At 34.0% G+C, this 20,744-nt stretch overlaps 1 protein-coding gene across 1 annotated transcript; it reads left to right on the top strand.

Moving 5' to 3' along the window:
- The first annotated feature begins 10,963 nt into the window (after window positions 1-10,963).
- Window positions 10,964-13,873, top strand: IZUMO3 (IZUMO family member 3). The gene is made up of 7 exons (XM_058302919.2): window positions 10,964-11,388; window positions 11,521-11,595; window positions 11,743-11,832; window positions 12,047-12,064; window positions 12,529-12,609; window positions 13,024-13,114; window positions 13,447-13,873. The coding sequence occupies exons 1-7, from the start codon at window positions 11,157-11,159 to the stop codon at window positions 13,586-13,588; spliced, it is 729 nt and encodes a 242-aa protein (XP_058158902.1). The 5' UTR covers window positions 10,964-11,156; the 3' UTR covers window positions 13,589-13,873.
- Window positions 13,874-20,744: the final 6,871 nt, after the last annotated feature.

Here is a 20,744-nt window from a genome sequence, read left to right as displayed (position 1 = left end):
TTAAACTAAAATCATAGAAAATGCTCCCTGCATAGTTTCTAGAATTGAAAGTTAAATGAGTTAACAGTCTATATAACTGAAGAATTAAAAACAAGATGAAAAAATAATTTTTGAGTGTATATGCAGTTCTTGTTTCTAGCTATTTGAGGTGGTCAACTTATAAAAATCTGATCAACTTTGTAAGAATAGAGATAGGAGAATAAAAACCCATATTGTGATTAGAATGATTACAAATTCCTCTTTCCTTCAGCATCTCCATTTTTTGCCACTAAAATGTATGAGTTCATTCATTTGCATTACACAAAGGACAAAATTCATCAAGAAGGCATCAGAACTATGTGGGTTTTGTTTTTCAAATATAAACAAGTAAGAAGCATTTCTATTTGTTACAGAATTTATATATTTCAAATTCTAGTACATCACTCTTTAAAATCACTACTTTTTATGCCTTTATTTACATTTAAAGACTTGTTTTCAAAAATACTGGATTTTCCAGTTATCCATACCCCATTTGTACATGGCATTTTTCTATAAATCCAGTAAAGACTTTTGGCAGTTCTCTTTAGAGTTATTTCTTCTAGTGAAAAAATAAATAAATAAATATTGGCATTTTTTCATTCAAATGAGAAAGAATGAAAGAATCCACTGAATCTTAGTTAAACTGTCCCAATCAGTGGAAATTATATTCCTTACATAAAATATGATTTTGTTTTTAAAAATGTTCTCAAATGGCCACTATTTCCAGTTTTGGTCAGTTCTTACTCAGTTTCCAAATAAAAAACATCCACTCTGTTGATAAAACATTTTTTCCAAATGGTACCAGGCGCTATGTCGAAGAAAACAGGGGATTCTGATAAAAGTCTATTTACATAACTCGGGGTGCTGTGTTCTTTCTTCCACCCAATGATTTACAAGTAAAATTCTTCCTCTCCTGACTTCCATACGCAGGTTTTATCTATATACCAATAATTTTCCACTTACTCCTTTAGCAATAATTTCCTATTTTATGCCTAAAATTTCCAAAGAGCTTTAGCTGATAGTTTGCTGGTGGTTTCCTTTGTTTAAACAGTGCTACAATTCTCTCTCTTTGCAATATTCTACTCATTGTTAACACAAATTGCAAGTAATCTCTATTTGTATGTTCATAACCAGAGTAGAGGAATGGGCCATGTTTGTATTTACGGACATTTGGAATTCAAATGTGAATAAAGTGGGAGGTTTCTGGAGGCCATTTTGTTGTCCTTTCTATCTGGGGAGTTGTGCAGTCTGAAATGAAAAAGTTTTTATAAACCACATTTCAATCTCTTAAATATATACAGTGAAATATGAATCAGACAAAAGCACATCAGATATTTGTATGTAAATCTAACTTTTGCGCATTTTTTCTTATATCCTTGGATGAAATCAGCAGTTTCCAAGTGGTATCATTTACCACTAATCTTCTCCCAAAGAAGAGTTATTCAATTTAGAAGACAATCTCTTTTTTAATGCAGACATTTACATCATTTCTCACTTGATGGCGTTATTTTTTCCTCTTTCAGATTGACTTAAAATCAGAGGCAAAATTTTTTGTTGAATGGAATATTTACAGTGGGACTCGTATTTCTCAGGGTGATTCACTGGTATAGTAACCCAAGAGCTATATTATTTGATAATTTACAATGAGTCCTGGTATGAGGAGTAGGAAGAGGATTTACAATACATGAAAAATTTGAAGCTGGACATATTTTTCTCTACTTCCTATGATCACCTTTCCCTATTCCTTCAGGAAACTTTGTATTCCTCATATAATTGATGTGAAATAAATATTTCATTAAGAAGAAAATGAATGAGGAAGTAGAGTACACTATAAGTTATATGTCAGAGTGATCTCTGCCGTAGCTGAACTAGGCTGCATTTGTTTTGTTTATTCTCTGGAGGCTACTTAATTCCTCCCAAAAGCCTATAGCCAAGAACTGTGATAAATATCTCTTTTTAATAGTCTGATACTGCAGCTCATTTACTTCTATATCAGTATCTAGTAGAATAATTGCATTGCTTTATAAAGTTTATTCAATATACTTCAAGAAGCACTGATCATTTGAGTTTTGTCAAGCCATATTTGGAAAATTTCATTTTAAGATGCAGATAATTATGGATCTAGGACTAGCCTATAGATAGAAATTTAAATGTCAAAGTCAAGGGAGTAGTTGACATTAAGTGGAGTGAGAATAGAAGAGGCTTGAGGGAATTCCTGTAGAACACTTACAATTAAGGGGTCAGTGAATATACTGCATTCTGCAAAGGAAACTAAAAGGAGCTGCATTGACAGGAGAATGAGAAAGGAAAACTGAAAAAAAATTATTATTCTATTTAAGCCAATGTTAGTGACCTCATGTAGTGAAGATGCCATCCCTTTTCTCATTCCTTTTGAATTCATTTATCCTTTCCTTTGGATTAAGGATGAAATATATATCAAGATATTTAGTCAATGTGCATTAATTCAGTGAGGTGTGGATATTGGGGTTAGAAAAGCCTGCAGTATAACCCAAGCTGTTGCCCTCCCAGGACATATATGATTGACAAGTAACTTTTCCTTTTCTATCTTGTTTCTTTACTTAATAAATGGAGCAATCAACTTTGTCCATGGGATTGCCATGATAATTAGGTGGCATGGAACTTCTAAAGTACCTGATACATACTAGGAGCTAATTTAGAATTTAGAACACTTGTGGTCTGAATTATTTGCTAACATTGCCATTGAATGCACAGTAGTTTTCTTGTGTACTGATTTTGTATAAAATTGAGCTTTAAAAAGTGAACCAATATTTCTTCTTTAATAATTCATTTGTAGTATCATAATTTTAAGTATAATTTCCTTAATTTTGACATTGCATAAATTAGTAAAAATGCAGTGGAAGTTATTTGTTCATTGTTAAGACACACTAAAATGTTATTTCAGCATCATTAAATTCAAGTGCCACTACTAATTCTCAATCATATTAAAACAGAGGTTTTAATTTGACCACACTGTTATTTTGGATGATTTCTTCTCCTATAGTCTCAGCCCTTAAATTCGCTGCATAGTTGGCTGGTGACTAGAACGGATTGATATGGCTTTGCAAATTTCTTTTGAGTATAATTTGCAATTTTTTTTGGAATTAGATTTTACAAGTAAAATCAGTGCTTTGCTCAATACAACATTTTATTTAGCTACTTAACCTTTACCTCTGCAGGCAACACATCTTCAACAATTAGAACTGTATTTTCCAAAGAATCAGTCATACGTACCTTGAGAAGCAGAATTACATATTCAAATATATTTGTCAATTCCACTCTTAAGATTATCAGTATATATATAAAGATTACCAGTACATATATACCCCTCTTTTTAACCTCAATTAATATTCCATAACATACTTTGAGTAGTGTTCTACTTTCAAAAAATAATGTACATTCACCATGAAATTTTTCTTATTTTGTGAGTTAGGGTGTAGACTTATATAACTGAAGACTCCAAAGATAGGGCTTGCTCCCTATAAAGCTGTATTCAGTAATTCAAATTATATCACTGAGACCCAGCTTCTCCATACTATCCACTGGTCTCATGGCAAATCTCTGAACTATGGAATCTCAGCAGCTGCTGTACAGTGGAGTGCTAGTAAAAGGGCTCACAAAAAAAAAAAGTCCTCTTTCATACTTCATTTGTAGTATCTGTGATTTCTGTGGTGTCAATACTCTCACCATGATGACTTCAAGTTCCCAATGTGATGTCACAGAACGAAGATTTGGATGTCCACGGGCTTTATTAAGCCAGTCCAGGGGCACACCAACACACTTCTGACAATTGAAGCTCTAGTGTTCACATTTTCACATCACCAAGCCCTGGGAAAGAGTTAGAGGAAGAGGAAGGAAATATCTTTTCCTCAAAACCTTTCACTAATATTTGCCCATATATCATGGTCTCTGATTGTTTTACATGCCCATTCTTGATGCAATTTCCTGGAGAATAAAATTTGTAGATGGGCCTAAGGCAGTCCAGGACTTACCCTTTGATCTGTGAACCATCTTACCCATATTTTTCTCCATTTGCATAGATGGGAGTAAAATCCCCATTCAGAAACCAGAGAGAACTACTGATTTAAAATTTTTAAAAATGCAGGGGAAGTAGAATGAATGCTGGGGAAGAATCCACAAAAATGACACTAGGACACATAAAAGGAATACCATTTAGATTTTAAATATCAGAGCTCCATTTGATTACAAACTCTGTGAAAGCAGGAGCAGTTCTATCCCTATTCTTCTATTGATACTATCTAGCATGGTGTCTGGTAAATAAATGCTCGATAAATATTTGTTGAATGAAGGTTAAATAGTTGTCATTCAAATATTTTTGACTGAATATGTGAAGAATGAGTAAAGTCAAAATTTTTACACAAATAACTTAGTTCCAAGCTTCTCATTATTAAAATTCTTCTTGGATTTTGATAAACAGACCAGTATCAGTGTTCATAATTTTGTAAACAATCTTGCTACTTAGAGTAATTCATCCACCAAAAATGATTCACAGCCATTATACTAAATATTAGCCTATGACATGTAATGCTGAGCTACCAGTATATTTTTCTGGGTTTTACTATGAGAATTGACTGATTATCATAGCATCCAACAATGTTGTTGTAAAGTAACCCATTTTAGTATTTGCCATTTTAGTATTTTAATAGGCATTTTCACCCTTACACAACCCAACTAATGGATTGAACAGTTGGTTGGTGCAGTGGTCAGCCATATATGATTTTAGGGAAAACAAAGATCAACCAAATAAAACCCTGCTTGTGTTCATTCACAGGCACTGCTTCAACCACAGAAGATTATTGATTAATTTAAGGGCTTTGTCTGTCTTTTGGGGAGATTTGAAATAATGCAGGAGGATTGCAATCAGACATCTTTTTTTATTTTCTCTCCACATATCATTTTGCAAATGTTAAAATAGCTACTCAATTGTTTTCTCCCTAGTGTCCTGTGTATTTTGTGGGCTATGTGGAGATTAATAGCAGCCTGCAATAATCTGTTGTCCTTTGTGGAAAAAACTGTGCTGCTGTTTCTGGAAAGAAATAATTGGTACGTAGCTTATAGAGTCAACGTCTGAATTTAATGGAGCATAAAGGGGTGGTATTTCTCATGAAGGAGGCATATTATCCGTTTAAACAGCTTTCAGTCTTGCACATAAATTAGACCTTTGACAAGCTTTGGAAAAGAGAAGCCACACGGTAATGAATTAACATGCTTGCATATTCCTAACAAAGAAACCATCTTTTTTGAAAAGAAGAGAAAGCTCCAGTGACTCGCTACATTTGGAAATCCGAAATTAATTATTGACTTTTCCATATTGTTTTCAGCCACTTTGTTTGCCCGTTTATTGTAAAATGTATATATGGTAATTGTTTTACGGGTACTCATAAAACTCAGACTGCAAATGAGATAATGTATGAAGAATTTATTGCATATGCCCTTTAGACATAGAGCTAAACTTGGCATAAATGAAAAGTGGTCAATGCATATATTGCCAAGGTCTTTCCTTAAGGCACCAGAGGAGAGATTTTTGAATAGAGTATTTGTGGTGAAATTCTCAAATAGCTGCAATTTAAAGCATTTTATATTTTTCTCTACATTATTCCCCTTACCATTTGCAAAAAATAAAAAATAAAAAAGATTCAGAGTGCTTTCCAGCATCCCTCTTGGTAAAGATGTTTTTGCTAAATATAACAATAATTTATAGAATATGGATCTTGATAAATAAACTCTATTCCCACCTAGTATATATATTACCCAAATTTATGTTCTTTGTAAAGGAAATTGAATATGTTTGTTCTTATACTTCCAGGAAATTTAAGGAATAATTAATATAAGGCTAATACTTTTTGAGTTAGCATCGTCTATATACTATAACAGATATGTCAGCTAGGAAGATCCCCATTCAACTAGCCCAAACCCCCAGGCAGGACTGCCCAAGAGTGGGAGAGGTAAACATTAATCTCACTGAGGAATGGAGATTCCACATCTTCTTTAATATAAACAGCTCATTCCAATAGTTACTGACCCATTAGAACAAGGACTTCTTTCCTCTGCTGAACTGAAATCACCCTGTCTCACTGCTGCCCATTCATTCAGTTTGCTTTTATGTCATTTTTTTATTGTAAATAGAGAGACAGCAAATTCCACTGGAATCCCTTTCACAGATATCACTGCAAATATAACAGATTTCGATTAAATTTCCAATGAACTGATGGATAAGACAGTACTTACAGGAGTTAGCTGTAATGCTGAAAACTGGTTGCATTTAAGCAGAAAATATTTACTTATCATATTAGAAAAAATCAAGAGGAAGCTCATTCAATAAATATTTCAAGACGAGATGACAAAAAGAACTCTGAAAGCAGAGAAGTGTCCAAATATAAAATTTACACTAATAAAGTATTATCACTAAGAAAGGTGCAAAGGAATTATCACCAATAAAATTGCTCGTAATTGAAAATTGCATAAAGTTTGAATTCAACTAAGTTTTCTCCTTGACTCTAGACTTATGAGAAAAATCTGCTCCTACAAGGGTCAGAATATGGACCAGAGTAGCATGCATTAGGTCATGATGCCTTACCCACTATGCATTAGTTTTTCATAAATATGTCAGTTCTTAAGGCACATGGGCAGTGTTTTTTTTTTCCTTTTCATTAATAAAAGGCAAGAAAACTCGGTAGTTAATAAAAAACATAAGTTTGGAATGAGTCAAAGCAGGATAATTCCAACCCTTTAGGATGAGAAGAGATTGTGTATGTAAAAATTATAAAACAGAATATAACACAGGCTCTGTGCACAATAATGTTACCTATTGCTGATATTGGTCATTGTGTTCTTAAAATTGTTTTTATTATTTTTTAATTTCCTTTAAAGGGAGACAGAGTCATACTACATTTGAATGGTATTTATTTAAGGTAAGCTAGAATAACATCCATGCTTCTTTATACATGATGCTAAAGAAAATTTTGTACTTAACTGACAGGCAAACAGGTCTCATTGACACAAATCTTCAAAACCTCTGTATAGGTAATTGAGGAGGAAAAAAAAAGTTGGGTGTTGGGGAGAAAAATTAAATGATGATTGGGATTATAGAATATATATTTTAAAAATCTAATGGAAAAGAAGAGTAAACCATCATTTTTTTTAAATTACAAAAATAAATTTCCTTGATGGTCTCTATTCTCACTAATTTGAGACAATGATGAAGGCACATTTGATTAACTCTATTCAAGAAAGTTTTTGGTATTTTAGAAAAAGTATGAACTTTGAAGCAGACAAATCTATATTATAAGCCCAGTTCTTTCGCTTTCTAGGTGTGCTAACTTGAAAAAGTCCTTTAGCTTCTCAGAGCAGTGGGTTCTTTGTTTAGAAAATGGATATGGTAATGCAGGTTTATCTTGAGAATTAAATATTGTGATGTGTATGTTATAGGTATTATTGTGTAAAATTATTGCATAAAATTAATTTACACAATTCTCAGATATACATGGGGACAGCTTCTTCCGATTCTGTAATTGTTCTGAGTTTCCTTTGAGCCCCCCCCCCCTCCCATTTTTGGGGGGAGAAGAAAAATACAATTTTAGTACAATGTGATAAACTCACTCTGTTCTGGTACTTTAAGCACTTTATTCAGGTAACTATGTTTCTTTGGAAGGATCATTCTTTCATATTGCCTTTGCCTTCCCTGCTTCTTTCCAAGATGGGGTAAAGGTTGGGGTGGGGTGGGGGCAAATAAATGACTTATGGCACAGTGTGGTGAATAGGATTCAGGGGTATAACTATGTGAAGTTTTCTGCTTACAGCACTACTTCTCTAGGAGACATCAAAACTGACTTGCATTTCATCTTAAATGGCACTAACCTAGAGAAACAGATAAGGAACCATACCACAGACTTTGAGTAACCCTGAGATGATGGGCCTCTCTTGGATTTATTTAAAATACCTTCCTAACCACTGAACAATCAGGCTTGTTTAAATCAACAGCAAGCCCAACTATAGACTCAGTCTATCCTAGATAGTGTGCTAAAATGGTAGTAAATACAATCACTATGACATCTCCCTAATAATTAAAACTTAACCTTTACTCCTCAGTGAACCATGCAGTGAAATTCTTCTTGTGTATGTTCTCTTGCATAGAAAATTAATAAACACAGCTTTAAATTTTTTTTTAAATGTGATCTTTGTTTTACTGTTTGGCCGCGTGTTGATACTCTCTAGGATGAAGTGGGTGCAGCCCCATTTCTGACTCTTCCATTGGTATCTGCTGGAAAATTTCATATGGGAAACTTAAGGTCTATACTTTCTTAGCTTGGTCAGAGTCTGGTGGTCTATCCTGATGGCCCCATCAAGACCCTGGGGCTCACTTTTCCTTTCCTGGACTGGCAGTCTGTTCTCTACCTCTCAGACATTATTTTAAGCAAATAAAGACTTCAGCAGATGTTCTATGGATTTGAGTTACTCATAATCATATCGTCTCTATGCCAATCCAAACCAAATACAGGCATAATTGACCCACTGGGCTGAAATATTATTAATTTAATTAAATAACTTAATTTTATATCAGTTTCCAGAAAACTCTTCTTCCCCAAAGCTCAAATATTTTACATTTATGAAATTCAAAGGAGTATCCCATGATAATTTTATTTTCTTACATGCAAATATACTTCATCATTAATACTTTCAAGATGAACTCCTTAAAGATCCCTGAACATTACTGACTTCTCACTTACCACCATATATTTTCCAACTGTTGTTTCTTGTCTTCTTGGCTCCAGTCTCTCTATAAGAAATTTCTTCAGATTTGGTTAGTGCTGTTCTGTTTTCCCTTAGAACTCTTTGTATACCTCTATCTTTCCATTAGCACATTGTGTAATCTGTTTACTGCTTACTCAGTGAAACTGAGATTTCCTCCATTGTGTTCTCTTCTACACGTCCCCTTCAATTACAAGCCCTACCACCTCCTTTTATCACCTTTCCAAGAGTATCCATTAGCCTTTTCTCTCATCTTGAGAATTAAATGGAATTAAATGGAAGAGTGAAGCAAGGATAAAAGCAATAGATAGACTAGGTCTCGATCAAGATAATGGACCATGGAATGAGAAGAATTATTCACTAATGTGACCAAGTATTCCTTTAAACTTTCCCATTCCAAGACTAAGATGTACATCATTGATTGGAAAATATCTCACCTATAACATATCTTCTCTTGAAGAAGAGTTTCTCCTCAAATTTAGCCACCTTACCGCCAAGTTTCTTAGTCCCCTTAGCCTCCAACTTCAGTTTCTAGAGCTAAATGAACCTTATTAGCTAATGGACCTTCAAACCTCAACATGTGAAAATTATTTGGTGAGTCATATATAGATCAAATTATCTAGCCAAAATAATATAAAACCACCACAGATAGGTATTCATTTTAAACCATAACCCATAGGGCATCAAAGGATTTTAATTAGTTCTATCTCCTGATTTAGTGAATTTTCAGAGATTATCTTCTGTATTATCCCAGAAAAAGTTTTTGAGAGGAAATGATTGAAGTATATAGAATTTGGAGTAAGACAACATTAGTTTGAATCATGATTCCATAATTTAAAAATTATTTTTCCAAGACAGATTGTTTTATATCTCTGAATCATAATTTCTTATCTGTAAAATGGAGATATAATCTCTCATAATGTGCTGTAAGAACTTTCAATAACACTTCTGAAGTGTTCAGCCCATCTATCACTTGGTAAGCAAGTAATTAATGTTAGTTTTCTCAACTTCCCTCACAACTGTCCACTCCATGAGTACTCCAATTCTTAGATCTAAATTCTACCACTAGCCCTATAGTAATTCAGACTTTTCTGACCCCCAGAAAATCACAGCCATACAATCTATGAGAAAATAGGTAACCAGTGCTATGAAAAGACTTGCAAAGTAATTTCCTCAAAGTAATAAAGAACATTCTTATTCAAAGAACCTCAAAATAATGAAATACATGCTTATTTGTCCACCTTTCATGTGGTGGCCTGAGGGGGTGACCCATGGTAATTGTGGCTATTTTCTTATATATTATAAATTTTCTCATCAGTACTTTCAGGATGCACCTCTAAAGTCCCTGAATATTACTAGGTTCTTACTCATCAGCACATATTCCTCAGTTGCTGTTCTGGCTCCAGCCTCCCTATAAAAAGGTAGAAAATGGTCACATAGGATGAATTATCACACTGGATAAATTATCCCAAAGATAAAGGTAGCGTAAATTTCTGAGAAATTCTTAATTATATCAAAATTATAAATTTTAACAATTGTACCCATGATATACAGACATTAATTTCTTTATTCCCAGTGTCTCTGCTACCAATAGGGACTAGGATCCCAAGCAACTCAGTATTCCAGGCCTTTCTTACTTCCTTTGTAAAAATAGAGCTCAGGTTAAACAATCTTTAAAGTCCTTTGATCCTTCCTTCATCCATCTCTGTTGTAATACTGCACTCTGAGCTCTTTCCTGATCTTGGTCATATGCCCTTACTTTCTAACTGGTTTCCAGATTCCAGAACTCCCCTGTTCTGACATTCAGATGTGGAGAAAGGGAACAAATGCTTAGTTCTTCTGCTCTTTTCCATTCTTTTACCTTGCCAAGAAGTTTAAGTTTCTTAAAGCATTCCATTGAGAAGGCAGATTGTAGAGGCTCATAGAGACTGGGGAGGCTTTGGAAATTTCAGGAAAGATGGGTAAGTACTATTCAAATGGTCAGGAGTGGTGTGTGGGAATCTACTAAAGATACAAATCAGGGCAAAAGCTAATTAAACACTTTTTCTGAGACATCTTCCTGCATAGAACTCTGCTTTTGTGAGCTCAAGATTTCTTTTCCTCTTTGTGTTCTATGCTCAGAACTCAGGTATCTGCTCCCCAGCTGGCAGTTCCCTCTCTCTGGAATGAAGGATAAAAGCCAGAAAACAACTGAAGATCCTAAGGGAAATGAGATTATCTTGAAGTGGGATGGAAACGGAAGAAAAGGTGGAGTCATATTATCCAGGAGACGGCTCTAATTCCTGGATTTTTGAAGAAAAAAGAATTAGGTGAACTAGTTGCCAGGACAACCTGCTGTTTGGGGCAGGGAGATGGGTGACCTCTGGTTACTCCTGCTCCTGCCCCTGTCCCTGGGAGCCTTACATGGAGTCAAAGGTTGTCTGGATTGTGACCCCAAATTCAAAGAGGATATTAAGACCTTGCTGGCAAAGCTGGTGCCCTCAGAGGTCCCTGGTCGAACTGATTTGCTTGAACGGCAGATTAAGGAGATTCTCCATATAAGCTCCAAGGTCTCCCACGGGAGCAAGATGCTTCGGGTGTTGGGTGAGGGAAGCTTGAGTCCCTGAGAGTTTGGGGTTTAAAGGGAGAAGGGAGGTAGGGAAGAGAACAGCTGGGTCCACAAAATTTTCCCCAAAGATATATTCATAGACATGTATCTTTCTCCTTCCTCTCTAGCTGTCCAAAATGTTGTCAACATGAGAACATGGCTGAAGAATGAATTTTATAAACTGGGCAATGAAACATGGAAAGGTGAGGTTCTGTTTCAATGTTAAAACTTGAATTGCCCAAACAAGTATGAGGAAAGTTGCCTGGGGAATGCAAGGCAAAGCAATTAGGATTAAATTCTAAAGGGATAGGACACTCCTGTTTTCTGATGTCCCTTCCATCCCCTATTAGGTGCCATTATCCTTCAAGGCAAGATTCATGACGTCCGCCATAATCTGGAATCCAAAATGAAAGAAACATTAAAGGCCTTCTCTGAACTTGGTAATGAAAAATGGCTATCTATGAAAAATGAAATTATCTGAAGAGAATAGGAATTGAGGAGGGTGGGAAGAATATGGTTTTATATTTGTGTGATTTAGAATGAGTGGATGGGTGGCTGGAACTTAATGGATAACTAAATAAGGACTGCTTGGGTATAAACGTGGTAAACTCTTAGTTGATGATCACTCATTAGAACTTTTTGATTCTTTTTTAGCTTGTTCTGAAGATTGCAGTGAGTACAGTACCTGGGATGCCTTGAGGTTTCAGCCCATATTTTTCCACCTTCTTTTTTCTTTATGATCCCTCTCTCTCTCTCCTGGTACACTTAAATCCAAAATCCTAGCATTCTGGTTAAAAGGGGGATTGTCAATAATATCTGAAAATAAACTCTAGTTTATGAAATGTGATATATCCCACAGGTTTTAGAGGTGCTCAGAGGCTTCTTAAAGTACAGTTTGCAACCCATCACCCCACAAAACTGAGGCATTGTTTTTCCAACTTTTCCCCAGAGATCAGACTTAAATTACAGAAGGTTTCATCCCATCAAGAATCCTGATTGTTAGGGGAAGGAGGAATTTATAGCAATGTGAGTTTAAGAGTACTGAGAATACCTGAAATCTAATTCATACTTGGTATATGAGCTAAGGAGCTTCAATGTTATGACCTTCTTCCCAGTATTTTTCTTCTCTTTTTCAGTCGTGACTGAAGGCCCCGTCCTTGATTGTTGGAGCTGTCTTCGCATCTCTACCCAGTGTTTCAGAGGGGAATATTGTGAAGGTAGAAAAGACTATGGAGTAAAAGTTTGAAGGGCCAGGGATCAAAGAACTAGGCTTTTCATTAATTTATTCAACAAATATTTTCTGAGTCACAAACTTCAGACCACACTAATGTTCAAAAGCAGAGCTAAAATGTTTGACAAATTATGTAGCAGTATGAATCACTGCACACAGGTCAATCAAAAGGCTGAGAAAAGAAAAGCCTAGAGGCTTGGATTAGGGATGGAGAAATTAGGTTAGGAGCAACAAGGGCAAAATTTTTGTAGAGTTTAGGGGTCTGAGAATAAAAGGCAAAAGAACCAGGAAAGAGTGATGGAAGGTGAATAAATGACCAACTGCTTGAGGATAGGTGACATCCTAAGTTACTATGTCCCTTCTTCAAACTCACTTTCTTTTTTCCATTTTCTCCTTCCAGAAGAGGATCCAAAGAACACTGAAAAACAAGAGATTTCACTATTTCTGATATTGCTCGCAGAAGGCACAGTGTTGGGAAGCATTTTGTTACTGTGAGTTTCCTCCCTCCATAGAAACACTGGGCTAAGCATTCCTTTGGCAGAGACCCTACCACCACCACCACCACCACCACCACCACTCCACATACACAGAATGGAAACATGGAGTAAGGAAGACAAATTTCTGGGCTATAATACTAAAAGAAATAAAATGGATGGAAGTTACACAGGCTAATAATTGCAACAAAAGATATAGTATGTACAATTAAATATGAGGAAATATTTTAGAATAGATAACCAAAAAGGGGGAGAAACCAATATAGAATTGTTTTAGAGAGCTGGCTGCTGAAATTGAAGTTGGGATTATCTTAATTTCTCAATTCTAGATTCCATATTTGTGTCTCCCATCGGAGGAAAATGAAGGCAATACGAAGGTCACTGAGGAAATATTTGGAAAAGAAACTTGAAGAATTAATGGACAGGACGGAGAACAAGGAAGGGAAATTAGACTTAAGGATCAGAAAATAAATACATAGATACAGGCAGGAGGATTTCATGATTCTCTTAAATATTAGCTCAGGGTAAGAAACTGGAAAATAAGCCCTTTTGTGGTCATAATCTTATACTATTTTAGAACTGGACTAGAAAGAGTTTCTCTAATGGAGATCCTCTTTGATATCCTGGGACAATGGAAGAGAGAGCAAACAATTTGCTCAGAGCCATTCAAAAAGTAAATAACACTGGTATGTAGCAATAAACATAAAAGATGATATATTTCATGATGGTAAAGAATACATGGCTATCAATTCATTAATGACCATAATTAGGCTTTATAGCAAATTGCCTATTCATATACTTTGCTGATTTTTATTTAGTTGTCTTTTTATTTTTCATTTAAAAGAGGTCTTTCTAAAATACATACATGAACTCTATCATCTCCCTTGCAGATGTATTTTTTCCCCACATCTATCATTTGTCTATTGAACACTTAAGGTATTGTTTTAGCTACTTATCTACCTATTTCCACCTCTAGGTCCTTATTACTAAATAACTTAAAATAAAAACCTTATGATTATTGTATATTTAATATGTCCACTACATACTCATATCCAGCTAAATTAAATCTATTTTTAAACTAGAGCCTTTTGTGTTTTCTGTGTTTAATAATTTGGCTGTTCAAAAGAAATGTTTCATATTTTCTATTCTATTATTTATACCAATTATTTTGCTTTTTATACTAGTGCATTTGCAAGAAGCTCAAAGATAGTGCTGGATAATAATCAAACCAGTCATTCATTTAAAAGGAAAGCAAACTCAATCATTGCATAACTAAAGTTTGTAAACAATAAGTTTAATGAACAGTTAATGCATTAAGTGACTCTTATACAAATTATAAATTGTTATAATGGGATTATAGCATAAAAACGTGAAACAGTTATTTGAAAACCCAATATGGTTGCTCCTTTGGAGGAAAAATACCTTGTACACTACTTGTGCAAGAACTTTTAGATAATATCCCTACTTTGAAAAGGTCAAATTTCATCCCTTCTTGAATTAACTATACGATTTTAAAATCAGATGTATGTTTTTGTGGTCATTTTGGTCCCAGAAATTACAAAGGGCAGTCTTAGAAAATAAGCAAGATGGGAAACATGATGAGGAAGAAAGACATTTTTCTCCCTCTCAGAGTTGGTCAACACTATAGTCATCTCATCATGTCTATTTGTGATAAGAAACTTTATGTAACAGAAGCAGGAAAAGGATATAAGAAGCAAAGTTGAGGAAAAAACTGCATCAATAGATAATAATACACATAAATATTAACCATAAAATAAAGCAAAACTATTCTGTGTTTATTTTTTTTTTAAAAAAGAGAATTTAACGTTTGTATATGAAAATAGAGGTAACTTAAGATAAATGAAAGATAGGTAAGGTAAGGGGATTTAGATAAAAGTAATATTTGCTAATGTAGATATATATACATATATACATAAATATATATGATATATTTATACATATATGGCATATATGTATGTGCATATCTGTATAAATCTTACATGTAATAAACACATGTACATGTGCATATATATGCATATATCTAAACTTTAAATTTTGTTATTACTAAATATTTGTGTGTGGTTCTTATGGACGAATATAGAATATACATCTATTGCAGAAGGAAAAAAGGTAAAAATAAAATGCTATTGATCCAAAAGAAGCAAATATGAAGAAAAAAGTAAAGTAAAGGATTTGGCAAATGAAAGCATAATGATAATCAAAATAAATATAGACGGGATAAATGTATCAGTCATAAAGACAACTCTAAGATAGGATATTTCAAAATCCAGTCATAAACAGTTTTAAGAAACAAAACTGAAATGGCATGAGAAGTTAAATGTGAAAATAAAAGAATATCAAACAAAAGCTACCCAAAAGAAAACATTACATTAATGTCATTCTTAATAGAATTTAAGCCCCAAAGCAATAAGAATATGGAAGGATATTTTATTGAAGCAAATGTATTAAATAGACAAGAATGTAAAACAACAATGGAATTGTATGAGCCTAACAATATAGTCTTGCAATAAAGGAAAAAGACACAATTTCTGTTTCCTTTCTGAGAAAGTGTCACACACCTCTCCTAGAATTTGATAAATCTAAAGAAATAATGTTAATAAGTTTGCAGATTTTAGAACAAAATGAACCTTAATACACATGGTTATTAAATTTTGTACCCAAGTAATAAGATATAGATTTTTCTTCTTTTTAATACAAAAGGAATATGTATAAAATTGATAAAGTGCTTGGCTTCTCATACACTACTCTTCCTCCTACTTAATTCCCTTTCCTCATAGATACAGGCATACCTCAGAGATATTGGAGGTTCAACTTCAGACCCCACAATAAAGTGAATATAACAGTAAAGTGAGTCACACAATTTTTTTTGTTTTACAGTGCATAAAAATGATGTTTACACTATACTGTAGCCTATTAAGAATGTAAGAGCATAATGTTTAAAAATGTGCATACTTGAATTAAAAATTATTTTCTTGTTCAAAATACTAACCATTTTTGGAACCTTTAGTGAGTCATAATCTTATTCCTAATATATAGTCTTACTTTGATGTTTGCTGAAGTTTGGGGTAGCTGTGGCAATTTCTTAAAATAAGACAATGAAGTTTGTCACACCAATTGACTCTTCCTTTCGAGAAAGCTTTTTCTGTAGCACATGATTCTGTTTGATAGCATTTTACATAGAGTAGAATCTTAAAAATTGAAGTCAATCCTCCCCAAAACTGCTAGTGGTTTATCAACTAAGTTTATGTAATATTCTAAATTCTTTGTTGTCATTTCAACATTATCACAACGTCTTCATCAGGAGTAGTTTCCATCTTTAGAAATCACTTTCTTTGCTCATCCATAAGAAGCAACTCCTCACCTACTCAAATTTTATCATGAGATTGCAGCAGTTCAGTCACATCTTCAGGTTCCACTCCTATTTCTCTTGCTATTTCCACCAACATCTGCATTGAAATATTCAACTATTGAGTCCCTCAAAGTCACCCATGAGGGTTGGAATCAACTTCTTCCAAACTCTTGTTAAAGTTGGTACTTTTTACCTCCTTCCATGGATCAAGGATGAATTTCATGACATCTAGAATGGTGAATGTTTTCAAGAAGGGTTTCAACCGACTTTGCCCAGATCCATCAAAGGAATCTCTTCTATGACAGCTGTAGCATTATGAAATGTATTTCTTAAATAATTAGACATAAAGGACAAAACAACTCCTTGAATGGATGTTATATTAGCAGGCAAAAAAACATGAATCTCATTGTAGATCTTCATCAGAGTTCTTGGGTGCCAAAGTGCATTGTCAATGAAAAGTAATGTTTGAAGAGGAATATTTTTTTTCTGAGCAGTAATTCTCAACAGTGGGATTAAAATATTCAGTAAATCAAGTGGTAATTGGATGTGGTGTCATCCGCGTTTTGTTGTTCCTTTTATACAGCTTGGGCAATATAAATTTAACATCGTTTATAAGGTCCCTAGGATTTTCAGAATGTTAAATGAGCATTGGCTTCAACTTGCAGACATTAGCAACATTAGCCTCTAATAAGAGAATCAGCCTATTTTTGTAAGCTTTGAAACCAGGCATCGACTTCTCTATCTTCTTCCAGTATAAGGCTTGTATTAGTCAGCCAAAGGGGTGTTGATGCAAAATACATGAAATTGGTTGGTTTTTATAAAGGGTATTATTTGGGGTGGTAGCTTATAGATACCAGGCCATAAAGCATAAGTAACTTCTCTCATCAAAGTCTGTTTTCACATGTTGGAGCAAGATGGCTGCCAACATCTGCGAGGGTTCAGGCTTTCTAGGTTCCTTCCTTCCTGAGGCTTGCTTCTCTTTCCTCTGTGCTTACTTCCTGGGCTCAGCTTAAGGCTTTGGCATCAAATCCCAACATCAAAACTCCAACATCAAAAACCCCCAAACCCTGTCCTTTGCCATCCTTTTATCTGTGAGTCCCCACCCACCAAGGGGAGGGAACTCAATGCCCTAATGACATGGTCCAATCAAAGCCCTAGTCATAACTTAATAAAACCCAGGTACAGACCAGGTTACAAACATAATCCAGTATCTACTTTAGGAATACATAACCATATGCAACTGCTACAAGGCTGTTTCACCTACATTGAAAATCGTCATTTAGTCTAGATGAAAATCGTTATTCATCTTCTGGATAACTTGCAGCAGCTTCTACATAAGCACTTCCTGCTTCACTTTGCACTCTGATATTATGGAGACAGCTTCTTTCCTTAAACCTCAAGAGCCAACTTCTGCTAGCTTCATACTTCTCTTCTATTGCTTCTTCACCTCTCTCATCCTTTATAGAATTAAAGAGAGTATCAGATTCTGGATTAGGCTCTGGCTTAAGGGAATGTTGTGGCTGTTTTGATCTATCCAGACTAGTAAAACTTTCTCCATATCAGTAATAAGGCTGGTTTGCTTTCTTGTGATTCATGAGTTCACTCAAGCAGTACTTTTAATTTCCTTTAAAAACTTTTCTTTTACATTCATAACTTGGCTAACAGTTTGATTCAAGGAGTTTAGCTTCCAGGCTATCTTGGCTTTTGATATGTCTTCTTCACGAAGCTTAATCATTCCTAGCTTTTGATTTAAAGTGGGAGACATGGGACTTTTCCTTTCAACTTAAAGACTTATAGACCATTGTAGGGTTATTAATTGGCCTAATTTCAATATATATACAAATTTGAATGAGGCATCCAATTTAAAAAGCTAGGAAAATAACAAAATAAATTCAAAGAATATTCAAATGAGGACAATATAAGCATATCAGAAATTAATGAAATAAAGCAGAAAGTTTTGAGAAAACACAAAAAGATAACTAAATAAACATACACTGAATAAAATATTTTTAAAAGATACATAAAAATAATATGAATGAAAGTGGAACAAAAGTACAGGTCACTTTCTTTAACCTTAAGAGATTCTCTTAAACAATTATATGGTAAAATTTAAAACTTAGATGAAATGGATACTTTCAATTAAAGTATTAATTGCCATTATCGACATAGGAAGAATACGGAAACAAAAAATCACTAATTTCTTTTAAAAAATTACATCAGTACTGTGATAATGTATAACAAGTTGGATTTTTATATTTAATTATTATTTATTTAATACTTATTAAATAAAAAAGTAATATTTAACTTTGTTAAAACGGTATGACCACAATTATTGGAAACAAATGTCATGCTTAAGGAAAAGCCTAAAATGAACTGCAATATGTAGGCCATGATTTTACCTCGTTAGTGGAACTCTGGTTTCCTTCCAGTTTAAGTGCCTGGTGCTTGATTGGATCATTCACTAAAGCAAGAAGTACAGAAAGACAAGTAAATTTAATGGAAAGAGACTGAGTTCAGTTTTTAAAATACTATTATATCTGTTGGGATATTTAAAAAAGTTCCATTCACTGTTTGGATTAACATATGTGAATACAGCAAGAAGATGAAAGCTAATGGAACACATTTCAAAGTCATTAGAATAAAATAAGTAGCAAAGCTGAAAACATATCTGAGATTAACCACATAGAGGATAGAGAAGAAGTGATGAAGATCAAGCTCAGAAAACTAGATATCCCAACAGGATGGCAAAATTAAAAATATAACTCTAAGTGAGCTGAGAGGAGCAGCCAGCAATGTTATACATTATTAAGATAACTATTGTATTACAATACAAAAAATCCAATATGTTCTATATCATCTTACTCCTTGGTATTACCCAGAAGTTGTAAGCCTTTATTTGAGATGCTGCCTTTGGACTGAATTTCCATCAGCTTTCCACAATTTACCACAACTGCTTTAAAATACAAATCCAAAGCTTGGTGTTTATTATTTCTAGAATCACCAATGTGAGAAGGGGCTGATTTTTTTGCATTTTATGTGTTTATAATAAAGATTATCTAATTAGGTAAAGTCATATGATATTTCTGTTTTTCAAATGTAAACATAATACAAAATTAATTGTTTACAATCTTAGTTTAAACCTGAGTTAATAGTTAACATAAAACAAGTACATGTAAAAACATCTTTCCAGCAAGCAAATGCTCAACCAAAAGCTCATTTATATCAAATAATGAATCAGTACAAATTATTTTATTACTGGAATATTTTATATTTTCAGAGCTAGCATATATATACCAATATCCCAAAGTCAAGTCAATCTTATATGAAATTTGTCCTAACATTTCCCAAAAATATACAGATCATTAACCATAAGCGAAATATTTTTCTCTGAGTCTCATGGTAGAATTTCTTACACCCCATCATTCTTGGGACTACTCTGTTTACAATCAGTATTCTCAGTGAGTGTTAGTTTGTGTGTGTGTGTGTGTGTGTCTATGTGTGTGTGTGTGTGTGTGTGTGTTTTCAGGATAAAGAAGTGAGGTTGCAGTTATCTGGTACTGACTGAAATTTGAGCAATTCATTATATCCAAAGATAACATTAAAAGGTGTCAGTCAAGCTGATTAAGATATTATAAAATAAATTATTAGAAAATAAAGTCAAAAGCTCTTTAAAAGGAAAAGGCAGCAGCTGGATTAAGACTAGAAGCTTCTTAATTTCTAATTATTAATATTCCTTCTAACCTTACTCCCTTATATTCTGACTCAAAAGGAGGTCGTCTCCTCTTCCCTCCAAGGCTACCGTTTTCTCTTGTGATTTCAATCTCCTGACCTGAAGCCTATTCTAGAGCATTTCTCCACCAATTATTGCCTTTCATTTGTCTCCCTTCTCTTCCTCAGTAAGAGGTTTTTACTCTAGTGCCTATCACTATAAACTGAAGGACTCTTTTGCCATCCTGTATCTACATCTAACTACTACCTCAACCAAGCTTATTATAAGAGCATTTTACACCCCATGACTATTTCTTCATTTCTGTCTGCCCATTAGCTCAATGCAATGTGAATTTTCTCTTTACCACCATATGGAAACTGTCAGTGATCTCTTAGTTGTTACATTCAAAGACTTCTCTTTATGCCTCAAGTTATTTGTTAGTTCTAACACGTTTTAGGGTGCTAATGGTTTCCTCTTTAAACTGCCCCCTCTTATGGTATATGAAACGGGTGGGTTTTATTCTTATTCTTGTTCTTATGTTTCTGGAT

Source organism: Dasypus novemcinctus, chromosome 8 (genome assembly GCF_030445035.2).
Source record: "Dasypus novemcinctus isolate mDasNov1 chromosome 8, mDasNov1.1.hap2, whole genome shotgun sequence".
NCBI lineage: Eukaryota > Metazoa > Chordata > Mammalia > Cingulata > Dasypodidae > Dasypus > Dasypus novemcinctus.
This window is presented reverse-complemented; position numbering and strand designations above follow the sequence as displayed.